General features: G+C 44.0%; 1 protein-coding gene and 1 long non-coding RNA gene across 2 annotated transcripts in view; one reads left to right on the top strand and one right to left on the bottom strand.

Annotated features, from left to right (window-relative positions):
• The window catches only part of LOC114631001, a 24826-nt gene extending 23298 nt beyond the window's left edge, over nt 1-1528 (top strand). Inside the window, exon 3 of the long non-coding RNA XR_003712889.1 lies at nt 1441-1528. This is a non-coding gene — a long non-coding RNA (uncharacterized LOC114631001). The remainder of the gene's footprint in view (nt 1-1440) is intronic.
• A 5859-nt stretch (nt 1529-7387) lies between these two features.
• On the bottom strand, nt 7388-14625 carry LOC114630977 (pyrethroid hydrolase Ces2a). Its single transcript, XM_028779300.1, has 13 exons — nt 14492-14625; nt 13749-13953; nt 12695-12833; nt 11869-12002; nt 11529-11787; nt 10205-10303; nt 9794-9934; nt 9594-9674; nt 9204-9348; nt 8676-8813; nt 8195-8267; nt 7589-7793; nt 7388-7473 (listed from the first exon to the last, which is right to left on the bottom strand). Exons 1-12 carry the CDS (start codon nt 14565-14567, stop codon nt 7607-7609), a joined length of 1677 nt encoding a protein of 558 aa, XP_028635133.1. The 5' UTR covers nt 14568-14625; the 3' UTR covers nt 7388-7473; nt 7589-7606.
• Nucleotides 14626-14906: the final 281 nt, after the last annotated feature.

Here is a 14906-nt window from a genome sequence, read left to right as displayed (position 1 = left end):
AGCAATCCAGCAATCCAGCAATCCAGCAATCCAGCAATCCAGCAATCTAGCAATCCTGCAGTGAAAAAATTCAGCAATCCAGTAAACAACCCAGCAATAGCAAAAGCAGCAAACACAACAGCAGGAAACAGCAGCAGCTGCTGCAGAAGGAGGGACTTCCACAGTAATTTCCACAGGCCCTCTTGGGAATCTCATATTTATACACTTCTTAAGATTCCCCAGAATTCCAAACACAAACTATCTACAACTTGCAAAACTCACCGTTCAAAAAACATGAGAGAAATCATAGCTAGTAGCTGTGGACAATCTAAAGCAGGCCCAGACTCCATACCTGGGATTAAAACAAAACCCCAATCACATAACAAATTTGGGTGTCTTAGTTAGGGTTTTATTGCTGTGAACAGAAACCATAACCAAGGTAACTCTGACACTTGGGTCTGGCTTACAGGTTCAGATGTTCAGTCCATTATCTTCAAGGCAGGAGCATGGCAGCATCCAGGCAGACATGGTGCTGTAGGATCTGAGAGTTTTACCTCTTGTTGAGAAGGCAGATAGCAGAAAACTGACTTCCAGGTAGCTAGGACAAGGGTATTAAAGCCCACACTCATAATGACACATCTACTCCAACATCACTATACTTCTTAACAGTGCCATTCCCTTGGCCAAGCATATGCTAACCATCATAGTGGGTTTTAAAAAAAGAACAAAATTCTCACTACACCAACCCATATGACCAGATGCCATTTAACAAGGAACAAATATGTGCACTGACAGCTGAGAAGCCTGGGGATGTGGAGGGGGGTTGGGGGTGTGATGAGGAATCCTGAACATTCTCACTTTAGGTGAAGGAGGTCCTAACATCTAGTGGGAAATTACTTTATCCTCACTTATATAACATCTCTGTAGGGGCCACACACCTGTTTCAGGCCTTAATGGGGACAGAGAGAAACAGTAAAAATGTCCAAACCTGGGGTCAAAGGCTGCCATGGAGACTCCTAGTGTCCTCATCTTTCTGATCCCCTAATAAGTAGGATCTAAGATTTCCAAACCTCTAACTAGAGGTCTGGGCTTCATCACAGCTTCCCCCGAGTCTGTAACCTTTATCTGTGTAGGAGGACATTTATTTATTTATTTACTTATTTATTATTTTGTGTACATAGGTGGTTTGCCTGCACACATGTCTGAGCTCTGTGTGTACAGCTTGTCATTTATTTCATTTTTTTAACAAGGTGTAGGTATGGATCCATGGTGCTGTACTTGTAATGGACATGGTTTCCTTGTATGATCTAAGTTGTCAGCCATTGAGGACATGGTGGTGGTCACTATCCAGTACAATGTAGGTGTCCTTGGATACTCTGGGTGGTTCCAGGGCTGGACAGGGAATAGGGGCTTGAGAAGAAATGGGATAACTGAGTCATTTCTGTCCCTTCCACTTCTCAGGACTGGAGACAAGCACACCAGAGGCAACTGGGGCTACCTGGACCAAATGGCCATCCTACTCTGGGTCCAGCAGAATATCACCCACTTTGGAGGCAACCCTGACCCGGTCACTATTTTTGATGAGTCAGTTGGTGGCACAAGTGTGTCTTCACTTGTGTCTCCTGTGTCCCGAGGACTCTTCCATGGTGCCGATATACAGAGTGGGATGGCCACAATGCCTGGCCTCATCTCCCATTCTGCTCAGGTGATTTACAATTCTCTCAAGCTCAGCCTTCTACCCCAGTCCTCACTTTTAGACCTCATGGTTCTGTCTGCTCTGTAAAGACAATACAAATCATAGAGGTACATGGGAATTCACTTCTTCCTTCTTTCTTGCTGAAGACATCAAGGGACAGAATCCATACTCCTCTGCCTCAAATAAGCTGAGAACTTTCTCTGTATAAAAATAGTAGTACTTGGTTACTTTCATTATCTTCAGAACCATAGGAGCAGATGCATTGGCTCCTCTGGCTATCTCATCTCAGCATCAGTAAAGTAGGAAAAACTATATTCCTATGTGTTCCATACAGTCTCACCTTGTGTTTAATGGGGTATCCACACTAGCTAGGAGTATTAGGAAAACTTCTCTCTCTATGCAGAAGGATGAACATGCTCCTCCTTATGCCTTATACCCATGGATGTCAGCAGATGGACCCAGAGGCCCTGGTGGGCTTCCTGAAAGGCAAGAATGAAGAGAAGATTCTGGCAAACACCAAGGTTTGATTGAATAATGTTAGTGTCTAGGAGGGGGTCTAGTAGGGAGTGGAACAGAAAGTTCTTTCTATTCAGAGAAAATTACCCCCATGAACATGGCTTGATGCCATTGTGGCCATCCATGGGAAATGGATACATTTGACAAATACAGAGATCTGTATGGGAACCATTGGATAAATTAATAAAGAGTGAAATTAACTTATTAGGTTTCAAAATATGTCTGGGACCTAATTTGATCCCTCACTATGAATGTCCCTCAGGTCTTTAAGGTCATTCTTCATGCTTTGGTGGATGGGGAGTTCTTATCCAGGCATCCCGAAGAGCTGTGGGCCTCTGCTGATTTTTGACCTGTCCCCAGCATCATTGGTGCAACCAATGATGAGTATAGCTGGGGCATCCCAATGGTGAGTCCCAGATACAACCCCTTTATTACCTAAGGGATGCATTGTGTGGAGGGGTTCTCAGAGCTCCACAGCCTCAGTTATATCCTATTTCTGACTTGAATCTTTCCATCAACCTCTCAGGTTATGTGCAACATTGATAATGGGGAAAATGGGCAGAGACCATTCAGGCTGTTCTACAGAGCACACCAACACAATTGGTCAGACTTTTAAGGTTGTGAGCTAAGAATTAGAGAGCTTCTAGTTATCTGCCATTGCCAAGAGACACTTGAGCAAAAACTAGAGCATGTTTGTGTTTAGAGATGGGGCCACCCTAGCTTGTCCTTTCTTCTTGAACTTCTCCCATTCCAGACCCCTCTCTTTTAACTTGAGGATACTGTTCCTGGTGCTGAAGTCTTACTAACACACCTTTTCTGGATCCCTCTGAACTACATGTTGCCTCCTGGTTTTTCTGACTTACTGGTAGAGGAGTATTTGAGAGACCCTGAAGACTCTTGAGACTCTCCAAGTACAGCTCAAAGAGATGGTGGAGAATTTCCTGTTGTGAACCCTGCCTACAAGTACCATGTGCTCAATGTGATTATGTTTATACAGATGCCTCTGGGTTGGAACTCTGGGTAGTGGTAGAACATTTGCTTCAAATGCATGGGGCCATGTGTTTGATCTCTAGTACTGACAAAGTGGTTTTATTCTAAGGATGTCTTAGAGCTGTATGTTCAGGGATAGCTATGGAATCCAGGTCTCCATCTATGTCTCTATTTCTTCTCTGGTCCCAGGCTTCTAATGGCTTTTAGTTTAGTAAATCCTAATGTCTGGTGTAAGAGTGTGACACAGATTAGGACAGAGAGGAAATTTTGCTCTAGGTATTCCCCAAATTACTCAGGGAGTTGGGGATGCCAGGGTCATATTTTAACCAAAACCCTTTCCAAGGCTCCTGCCTCGGTCTTAGAGTTTACATTTTACACACACACACAGACACATACACACAGACACACACAGATACACACAGACACACACAGACACACACAGACACACACAGACACACACACACACACACACACACACACCTCTAGCCATGTCATTCCAGACAATCTTAGGCCAAGATATCTTACACAAAGATGAGGCGGGATGGGTCCAGGTAAGGACCTACATTTCCACACCCCCAGGCTCCTGCCTGTTAACTTCTGTGAGTTCCAGCAGACAGCTAACCTCTTCAGAGATGTCAGACTACCACACAACATGGAGGCAGATCTTGGCAAGGATATTTTCTTTGACTTCAAAACCTCCTTTTGTAGCAGCAAATATGGATCTTCCTTTTTTTTTTCCTTCCCCATGAGCAGGATGGGGACCCAAATGAGAACTTGAAGAATGCCTGAGCTCACTGTACAACTGAAGAAACAGAACCTCTCATAGCTCAAAATGATGTGCTAGGATTAGACCTGAGCCCTTCCCAGACAAGCTTTCTGTCCCTGTCTCCACCCTGATGATGATGTTAACCCCGCCCCCATTCAGCGGCCACATGCACAATCCCAGCTGTAACCTAACTCCAGCACACAAATTCCCCACCTGTCAAGATCTACTGTCCTCCATTCCTCATCCACCCCTTACTTGCCCCCAGCAATGCCCATGGTATGTTCATCAAGTATGGCCTGGGAAAATTTCTCAGAGGGTAAGGACTGCCAACTCTAACAAATAACCTGAGTTTAATCTCCAGGACCCACATGGTAAAAGGAGACAACTGACTCCTTCAAGTGTCCTTTTCCTTCTATGTATGTGCCATGACACATGAATATTCAAATGAGCATGTACACACATATGCACATAAGTGAATATGAAGCATTAAACAATATTTGAAGAGTAGATAGATGACTGTTTTTTTCTTATAAGGATTTTGCCATTAGAGAAGCCATGGCATAGAGGTGGATAGAGTGGATAGAATAGGAAATGAGGACTTTCCTGCAGAATTGCAGTGTTTCAATGAAGCTACCATGACCTAACAGCGAGGTTATTTATAGATCTTAGGATCACTATAAGGGGCAAGGGCCTCTGAGTCTTGACAGTGCACAGGAATCTTGAGGGTGGATGTCATACTCAGAGCTCCTGCCCTTGCACACCTCTCTATCTGTGGTATCTTGATTATGTACCTACTCACAGGAGCCCTGTGGCTTCTCCTGTTACAGCTCTCTGCTCCCTGATCTTCCTTCCAGTATCTGCAGTGGGTTGATGGATAGGATAGGGATCATGATGACTTCAGATTTGAGGACAGGACTCTTGTTATCCCAGAGGGACTTCAGAAGCCACTCTATGAGTCTTTGTTGGGATCACTATTGCCATGATGAGATATTGTGAGCAAAAGCAAGTTGGGGAGGAAAGGGTTTATTTTGCTCACAATTCCATATGACAGTTCATCATGAAAAGCAGTTAGAGCATGCAGGAACCCAGAGACAGGGAGTGATGCAGTGTTGCTCACTGGCTTCCTCCTCATGGGTTTTCAGCCTGTTTTCTTATAGAATGTAGGACCATCAGCCTGGAGTGATATCATCCACAATGGGCTGGGCTCTCCTCCATCAATCACTAACTAAGAAAATGCTTTATAGACTTGCCTGGAGCCAAATCTTGGCTATTTTCTGAGACATTTTCTCAGTTGAGGCTCCCTCGTCTCTGATGACTCTAGTTGTGTCAAGTTGACATAAAGTTTGTCAATGCACTATGCCTTTCTAGTGGGCCAAGGAAAGAAACTTCAGAAGTTGATTTGTTCTGCCTTCTGGCCACTTGCTTCTGTCATTTAGGACTAGTTAGTGATGCTCCCTTGCGACAGGAACTTTGTTCTGCCCAATAAAACTTCTGCCTAAGTCACATTCATTCAAATTCTTGCCTGAACAAGGCCCACATATTCTGTTTCCTGTTGTTGCAACCCTGTCACTCATAACAGCACAGACTCAGGCCTAGAAGTCAATAATACTACCAGATAGGCTTCTCCACTGGCTGAATGCTGTGGCCTGTGGACTCCTGCTTCTCCTCTGCCACGTGCTGTGTAAGACTCCCTAAGTTGGAAATGGGGACCAGGATCAGTGTTACCCAATTCTGCTGAGTCAGATCATTTTTTGTACTTTTTATGTGGAGACAGACCTCAACTAAATTTTCCAGTTTTGTCTGGAGCTTGCTCTATAGCTCAGACAGGTTTTACCTTGTGATCCCTAGCCTCTCAACTAAGTAGCTAGGATTGAAAGCCTATTTATTGATCTGGCTTTCTTTTATTTTTTATGGTGCCCAGGGCTTTGAAAATACATGGGCACTTGTTTACCACTGCTATTTCCCTAGCCTAACAACAGCTTTAAATATTTAACACATATCTTACGACGTAGCAATTCTGCTCTAGGTTGTAAATTAAAAAATTTAATACACGTGATCGCCTGACATCATGTGTGGAAATGTTCATACAGCTTATTAAAACTCAAACCTGCAATATAAGTCAATGAGATAATGTGCTCAGGGCCCTCCTGGGATATATAGAAACCATGTCTCCAGAAAGAAGAGCTAGTTTCCAAGGAAAACAGTTTTTCATAGGTAAGTGGATAGAATATGTTGTGTGGACACTTGCTGGGCATTCCACAATAATAGGAAACAAAATCTTTACATGGAGTTCCCTAACCAATCACAAAACCTTCTAGTTATTTTGGATTTGAGACAAGTCCAAGGATAGTAAGATAAAGTAATGTCATGTTTACTTTGACGCAGTGTTTATGATACTGAATGACAGGAAAAGGGTTTGAAGGAAGCATAGAACTTACTCATGGCTTGTCAACCATACACCTAACATAGATTAATTTAATTGCATGTAAACAATCCACAGTAGTCTGAGACTATAGCTCATGGGTGCAATGGCCAAAAATGCACAAGTCCTAAGACCAATCTCTAGCATCATAAAAACAACGAACATTCAAGCTATAAAAAAGGAGATAATTATTAAAAGTCTAGAGCACGTTCTGAGTGTCTCTTCACACTTTAGTGTATATACAGGAGCTGATGGGCAGAGGCTGTAGAAATTTCAATCAGTACTGTGCATATAGAATGGAAACATCCTAAGTGGTCAGCCTCACTGAGAGGAAGGTCTTCCCTCCCTCCAGTTCAAGTCAGCAAGGACTAATTCGTATCCTTGCAATTGTCCTGTTTGCACATCCTACCAGGAGAGGGCGGAAGAAGGAATCCTTGAGACTGATTTCCCAGAGAACTGGTTCTCAACACACAGCAAATCTGTGGGCATCTTGACCCCGAATTTCACAATCTATAAGACTGTACATTTGTTACTGTTGTTAAGTTACTGAGGTTACGATATTTTGTTTGTTCCAGAGATGGGGATCTTGTTATCATTCTCCGATTCCTGTTATCCTCCTATCTTAGCACCACACATGAGAGGACATGTATATTAATTCCTATTTGTAATCAATATTGTTTTATGAAAAGAATTCTGAAGGAAGGCAAAAGGACTCAGAGAAAGTAGACTTTCTAATGGCAATTACAAATATACTGAGAGGATACAGGATTTGATGCACTCAGTAGCAGCAGTCTACAGTCCCTGAAGCATGCACATCATTTCAAGAGGGTCTGTGGCTTGGAGAAGAGGAGAGTGAAGATGGAGAGAAGATAGTGGAAGGAAGGAAGGACAGAAGGAAGGAAGAAAGGATGGACAGAAAGAAGGAAGGAAAGAAAGAAGGAAGGAATAACAGAAGGAAAGAGTAGCCTAGTCTACTGAAGAGTTAAAGAAGATAGGGGTACTTTGGGGCTCACTCATCCACACTGTTATGAGAGCTTTTATTGACTCTAATGAATTTTTTCCAGAATGATAATGAATAACACATAGGGTGGTTCTCATACATGTCTGAAAGAGAAAATGCAGAGGTTAGAAATGCTTATGTTCTTGTTGGAACAAATGATTATAGATCAATAGAGATTGTAACTTCAGAATTACCCCACCTGCTTTCAACCTCACACACCTTTCTTGACACAGGATGCTACAGCTCTGCATGCTTGTCCTGAGAACCCTTTAGCTCCTGAATCTTCTGCGGCAGAGTCTTGGTCCAGAACTGCAGCCTTCTGGCCTTCAGGGCTCGGCCCACAGTAGGCTGGGTGTTCAGCTGCAGATACTGCTCATCTTGGTCCAACACAGGCCAGTAGGGTAGACCCACACTGTTGGGGTTCCTGTGGATATGCCAGCCAGCAAGGAAGAGTGAAAGACTTTTACCCAAAACCTGAAGCTGATATTTGGTGAAAGCATTGAATAAGCATACCAAGGGCTTCAGGGGAAGATGGCCGGTGTACTCATATAGATACAAGTGTCACCACCAGTGTCTACTGCATGTGCAGCAAGGGCACATGGCTAGTTTTGTGTTTCTCTCTCAGAAGTTCAATCTAAAGACCAGCACCACAATAGTGTGACTGACCCACCCAGTCTCTGTGGTTCAAACAGTGAATGACAGCTAGAAGGTATCTGCCTGAGTGTACCCTGAGCTGAAGATTGTCACGTAATTAAGGACCCATACATACTAATGGGGCTCACAGTAGACCTGAATGTAATGAGGTTGGACAGGGTGTATTCTCACCCATTTCTTGCAAAGTTGGTCCAGTACTTCATCATCCTCCTTTTTAACAGCTCTTCCTCCTTAGTGAGGTCAACTGCAGACAGAAGGAGAACCAAGTGCTAGCCTCCTCATGCAGGTGCCAACTCATGCTCTCCTACAGAAACTACATCCTGAGGGCAAACCCTAGTCCTGATTTATACCATCTTCCCTCCTACTCAGAATACAGGATTGATCAACAGCACTACTTGATGTTTCTTAGGTTGATTTCTACAGCGGTGTGCTCTCATTCCTTCTAGTGCAAGCCAAACTAAGAAGGGTTTGTATTCTAACTGTAGGATATTTTAGGGAGAGGAGCCTGGGTTTTTTGTAAAGCTTGGATATGGGGAACATTTCTCCTGTCCCTTCCCAGACTCTCAATGTCCCAATTGGATAGAGACCTCAATAATCCCTAAGGAATTCATCTGATGCTCCATTTAGTTCTAGGAAAACATGAAAGACTCACAATTCATTCCAAACATATAGGAGCCAAAGACAAACAGAATGTCATCCCCATGGTCTGCCTTCACATGAGATGGCCTCGCATGCTTGATGAAGCTGGGCAGATGCTGGAACTCATAGAAGTACACAGGAGCATGGGAACCTGGAAGGGAAGAAACATGGTGACATGATTTCTCTTATGGAACTTATCTGCCCAAACTTTGGTGACAAGAAACCTTGCTCTACAGTAATCTGAAATGACAATTGAGTGGTGAAATCCAGACTGGATCATTGGACATGGGAAACCTTTGTTAACCAGAGACCCTGTCATTCCCAGCTGAGTAGATGATAAGACACTGAGGATAACTAACGTGTTTCCTCTTCTAGCCCTGGATAGGATGCCAGCCTTTACACTAGACATAAAGATTTAGTGAGAGAAAGCTGCCTGCCATAAGAGACCTAAGATAGACATAGGCCTGGACACTGCAGAGCTCACCTGGGTCCCACGGATCTGAGCACTCCCTGTCCGTGCTCTAGTCCCAGATGTACTCACGCTGGAAATGTGCCACTTGGAGAGCAGGGATCACAAACATGAAGTCCCCCAGCATCTCTCTGAACCGTGCTTGGAGAATCACTGGGTCCTGAGTGTTCCCCATGTACTCTTCCATTAACAGGTTACTGCATTCTGGAGGCAGCATCTATACCAGAGGAATTAGGAAGAATGATGACAGGCAGGCAGCAGCCTGTAAGTAAGGAATGTGGCCAGCAATAAAACAGAGTATAGGGGAAATTGTAAAAGCTTTTCATTGATTCCCCACAGAAACACACAGAAACACACACACAAACACACAAACACACTCACACACTTTATTTTTTGGCATGCTAACTGGGAAAAATGTACAGGAACCTTCTCTATCAGGTCAGGAGCCAAAGTCTCTCTCACCATCTTTTCTGCTGTGCTCTTCAGAACAGCTGGCAGGGTCTCTCTGGTTATCTTCTCTATGATTTGGTCAAGGCCCATGTGCTGAGAGGCAGAGGATAGTCTTAAGTATTGGATAGTTTGGAACTACATCAAGGTATCTCTGAGTTCCGAGGACTCACCATTTGAGTTTATGTACTCAGGGGCTTAGAACTAGGTCTCACCATGGGAATTCCCCAGCCACATTCATCTGAGGTGATACCAATGATGCTGGGGACAGGGTGAAAATCCTTAGAGGCCAACAGCTCCTGAGGATGCTTTGGTAAGAACTTCCCATCCAAGACTCCAGGGATCATCTTGAAGACCTACACAGCATTGATGGTCAGTGCTGAAGATTAATCATATAAATATTCTAATGTCCATGACTATCCACAGCAATTCCCTATATCCTATCTCATCCCAGGGTTCTATGCACACTTTAGGAAGAACTTTACATGATAATTTGTTTTGTTTCTTTTGCACACTGTATTTAAAGGACACCAAACCGTGGAGGTGAGTTAGATCATTTGAATAGTAAATAATGGCAATTCCACATACTGTTCATCAAGTCCTCCAAGACACACAATTCTCCCAACCTGGTTAATAGCCAGGATCTCTTCTTTACTCTTTGCTCGCAGGCAGTGTATCAGGGCTTCTGAGTTTGGGGCCTCACATCCAGATAGGTTGGCTACTGTCTGTAAATGGAACAGATAATGGTTAGCTCATCCCTCCTAGCAGGGAGGAGAGTTTCTGTGATTCTACTAGAAGTTATTATTCCTATATACCACACCCTAATGTTTTTGTGTATGAACGGAGGGTGTGGAGGTTTTCACATTTTCTGTTTTTCAAAGGGGACATCTGGGAAAGAACATTCTACCTGCATATTGTTTTGTTGTTACTTTGGTGTCTCTGTGTGTTTGTGTGTGTGTGTTTGTTGTGTATGAACGGAAGGTGTGGAGGTTTTCACAATTTCTGTTGTTCAGAGGTGACAGGTGGGAAGGAACATTCTACCTGAATATTGTTTTGTTGTTACTTTGGTATCTGTGTGTGTGTGTGTGTGTGTGTGTGTGTATGTGTGTGTGTGTGTATTTGTGTGTGTATGTGTGTGTGTGTGTGTATGTGTTACTCATGGGTGACAATAGATATGGTATAGCACATTTTGCTGATGAAGGTCAGAGCACAGTCTCAGCTGTTACATGTCAATATATCTCTTGTTTTCATTTGTTGACACCAGCTTAGCTGGCCTATGACCTTCCCAGGAGTCTTCTGTCTTTGTTTTCTATACTGCCATAGGAACACTGGGGTTTCTGACACTTATTGTCACCATCAACTTTGTATGGCTTCAGAGGATTTAAACTTGGAACCTCACACTTGCACAGCAAATATTTTTACCAGCTGGCCCTTTCCCTCAATTCATGTGTTCTTGTTAGATTTCTTTTTCAAACTGAACACAATCCATGATCATCTGGAAAGAGGACCTTCAGCGATAAAAATTCATTCTATCAGATTGGTCCATAGGCAAATCTGGGCCTTTTCCTGAGAAATTACTGATATAGAAGAGCCCACCTCACTATGGGCAGTGGCACCCATTGGCAGGTGTTCTGGGTTGTATAAAAGGACAAAGTGTGGAAGCACAGGTATCAAGCCATGAAGCTTTCCTCAAGATAGATCATAAGATGTGAGCAGAAATAAACCTTTTCCTCCCAAAGGAGCTTTTGGTAATCGTCTTTATCACGAGTATAAGAAGCCAACTGGGGTACCAAGCATAAGTGTTTTTGGTAATGACAGAAGCCACTGGATAGAGGTTTGCTACCATACAACATTCTCAGCATACAGAAAATTCACTTAACTGAACACTAGATCTGCACAAGCAATGATGTAGGTATTATTCTAGGGGCAGGTGTTCTTCAGGGCACTTACCTTGTAGACCCCCTCATAAGTGTCAGAGATGAGGTCAGGCAGCAGGGCCACTCCACTCTGCATAATGGCTCCATGAAAGAGTCCTTGGGACATTGGGGACACAACATGGGAAGACACACTTGTGCCTCCTGCTGATCCACCAAATATAGTGACCCTGTCAGGGTTGCCTCCAAAGTAAGCGATATTTTTCTGCACCCAGCGTAGGGCAGCCACTTGGTCCAGGTATCCCCAGTTGCCTCTGGCATGCTGGTCTCCAGTGCTGAGAAGTAGCAGGAAGAAGTATTGGATGGCTGCCCATGTACTACTTAGTCCCCATTACCCAGCCCAATCCCAGGCTTACCTGAAGAAGCCAAGGATACCCAATCGATACTGGATGGAGACAACTACTATTTCCTCAGTAGCTGCCAGTGTGGATCCATCATTCACAGAAGCCCATCCTAGAACCAGTCCACCACCGTGGATCCATACCATCACCTGGAGACAGCAACTCAGATGCCAGGAGGCCCACACACATCCCAAGGTCATCTACACTGCCCACTAGGTTGTCAACTGCTTTGTAATGTACAGGTCGACCTACAAACAGATCTCCTCAATATCTCAGAAATGAACCACAGATGGGGTGCTTTAGGCCTGTGAGCATGTTTCCATTCCTGCCTTCCCAACTCTAAAAATCTCAGCATGGATTAGACTCCAGATCTAAATTAAAGTCATTCTTACTCTCTGACCCACCTAAGTAGAACAAAAACTGGAGGGTCTTCCTAAGTGACTTTCCTGATTGCTAATCAGAAGGGGCTTCAGATTCCACTGGCCTAACAGAAAACTTGCTGCTACAAATTTGGGTGATATCAGTATTCAGCTGTTGTACACCGTCGTGAATTGGTGTGCCAAAGTGATAGAATTAATGGTTTAATCTAATACCTAGACCCTCTTACCTACCAGAGCCTCAGGACTGTGAGAAACACACATGCGCGCGTGCGCATGCATGTGCGCACACACACACACACGTTTAAGCAGCTGACCATGGGCTGACATGACCTTCTTGAACTCAGAAAGGTAAGACTAGTAATCAGGATCTAAGCTTCAGTGGAGCTCAGAGTTATTTTTTTCCTTCCCATCCTCCACAGAAATAAATGACCTGTTCCCAGTGGCCATAACCTGACACTCACAGGCAGGTTAGAGCCCTCAAGGGCGTGAGCTGGTGTGTAGATATTGAGATACAGGCAGTCCTCAGACATAGGGATGGGAGGTATGGTCAGCTTCATTTCCTTCATAATCTCTAAATTCATTATATCCTTTTGCAGACACCTAGTGAAAATAGAAGGCAGGAATTCCAAGGTATGTGGTGGTCAAATCTGTATCTCAGTCTGAATTTTCACTTTGGGACCCATAGCTTCTGCTTTCCATGATGGCTTGCTAACATGATTCTTCTCTAAAGTCCCTACCACAGTAAAGGCCACCAGTCCTGTGCAAATGGAATTAGAGACAAATTTTTTAATGGAGGCCTCACCATACATAGTTATATTCTGGGGGGTACGTTATGGTGACTTCTGAGAGCCTCACTTAAAATTATATGCTTTCTCTTCCAACAATCAATCCTTCTGTATATAAAATTTAAATTCTGGCATTGTGGTTAGATTTGATTTTTGGCTTGACACACTGTAGAATCATGTGGGGAAAGAATCTTACTACGAGATTGTCTTGATCCTGTTGGGAGATCAGCATGCCAGTGAAAGTTATCTTGATAATGTTCTTTGCAATAGGAATACCTGCCCATGGTAGGAGGCACCATTCTCTTGGAAGGGACAGCTTCATTATATAAGAATGGAGAAGGTAAGTGAACTTTATTAGGCATGCCTGTGACCTGTAAACTCTGTTCCTCATTATGACTTTGATGCCATCAGCTTTCTTAAATTTCTGACTCCGTGATTTCCCATGTATGGTTGATTATATGCTTGAACTGTCAGCCATAATAAAATCTGTCTTCACTAATTTACTATCTAAGGATATGTTATCACAGCAACAGAAATAAAACAAGGTGCCAAGCTCTGAACCTGCAGGTAAGCAATGTTTTTCTACTGTAATCATTAGCACATTTATCAGAAATAAGCATTGGAGATGCCCCTCAACGCAGGCTGAAAACAGCTACAGAGCTTAGGTGGAGGAAGCACTTCACTGTGGCCTAGAGCACAGGCCTAAAGTCCCCTAGGTTCCAGAACTTACATGGCTGGCTCTGAGTTTCCATCCCTTACACCACTCCATGGCTCAGGGTCCTCAGGAGGTGCAAAGCGCAGTGGTCCTACAGGAGGCTTGGCAAAGGGAATTCCCAGGAAGGTGTGGACACCAGCTTTAGTGTCTTTCACATGAACAAGGCTGCCTCTCACCTGGCCAGAGTGTGTGTTCCTGATGGGGCTGTCTGAGTCCTGGCCTATAAGTAGAGAGATGTCATCAGCTGTCACCACATTTGGGAATTTCTACCTTGTCATCACCATGATCCATGGGGGAGGTAAGCTGGGTTGTCTCAGTTCTGCAGTAGGATGTGGAAATGAGGGCTTCTGGATCACCTAGGACAGATACCTTTTCCAATGACCTTCTTGCAAACTGACAGGTCTCTTCCATATTCAACAAAGTGACAGGCTCAGTGCCACTTGGCATTATGAAGGAATTATCGTCATTAACCATGTTCAGCAGCATTTCTAGGTACAACTACACACAGTGGAGAGACCTGTCCTGCTTGTTCTTCTGTCTTTGTTGCCTCCTCAGTAAGTGCTAACCTCAGACATCTCTGACGCTCGTGTGCCTTGGTGAGACATGAGAAAGCACACAATCCCCATGCTGTCATTTGTCATTCTCCACCAGCTCCTTTTCCCTCCCTGTTGCCTACCATTCCACAAGCTCAACTTCTGATTCTACAGAACTCAGGCAGCTCTGACCCACGTCCCTTCTGCTCACTAAGATAGTCTCACCATGCACAGGTTGGAGGAGAAGCAGGAGCCCATAGGCCACGAGATACAGCCAATCAGGAAGGTTAGCAAATGGCATGGTTGAATCTTAGGCTTAAACCTGTGCTGCTGCAAGATGAGACTCTCACAGCAGGAAACAGAACAGATCTGCCTGGCTCAGGCAGGAATTTGTACCTTTATGGGTGTAGGTGTGGACATTTGATTGGATGGGGCAAAGTTCTTATTTCAGAAGAACTGATAAGGCAGAAGCCACAGGAAGCCAATAGCCATCAGTAGGGCAAAGCCACTTCTTCAGTTTCTGCTCCTTCCCTGGCCTTCTAAACAGATATAGCATGGCATCTGAAGTCCTTATGGTATGCCAGGATCTCTGATCTCCAATATGGAGTCATCGTGATCCCTGGCTCTTTTTTTTCACTAA

Source organism: Grammomys surdaster, unplaced genomic scaffold (assembly GCF_004785775.1).
Source record: "Grammomys surdaster isolate TR1022 unplaced genomic scaffold, NIH_TR_1.0 349, whole genome shotgun sequence".
NCBI classification, from domain to species: domain Eukaryota; kingdom Metazoa; phylum Chordata; class Mammalia; order Rodentia; family Muridae; genus Grammomys; species Grammomys surdaster.
This window is presented reverse-complemented; position numbering and strand designations above follow the sequence as displayed.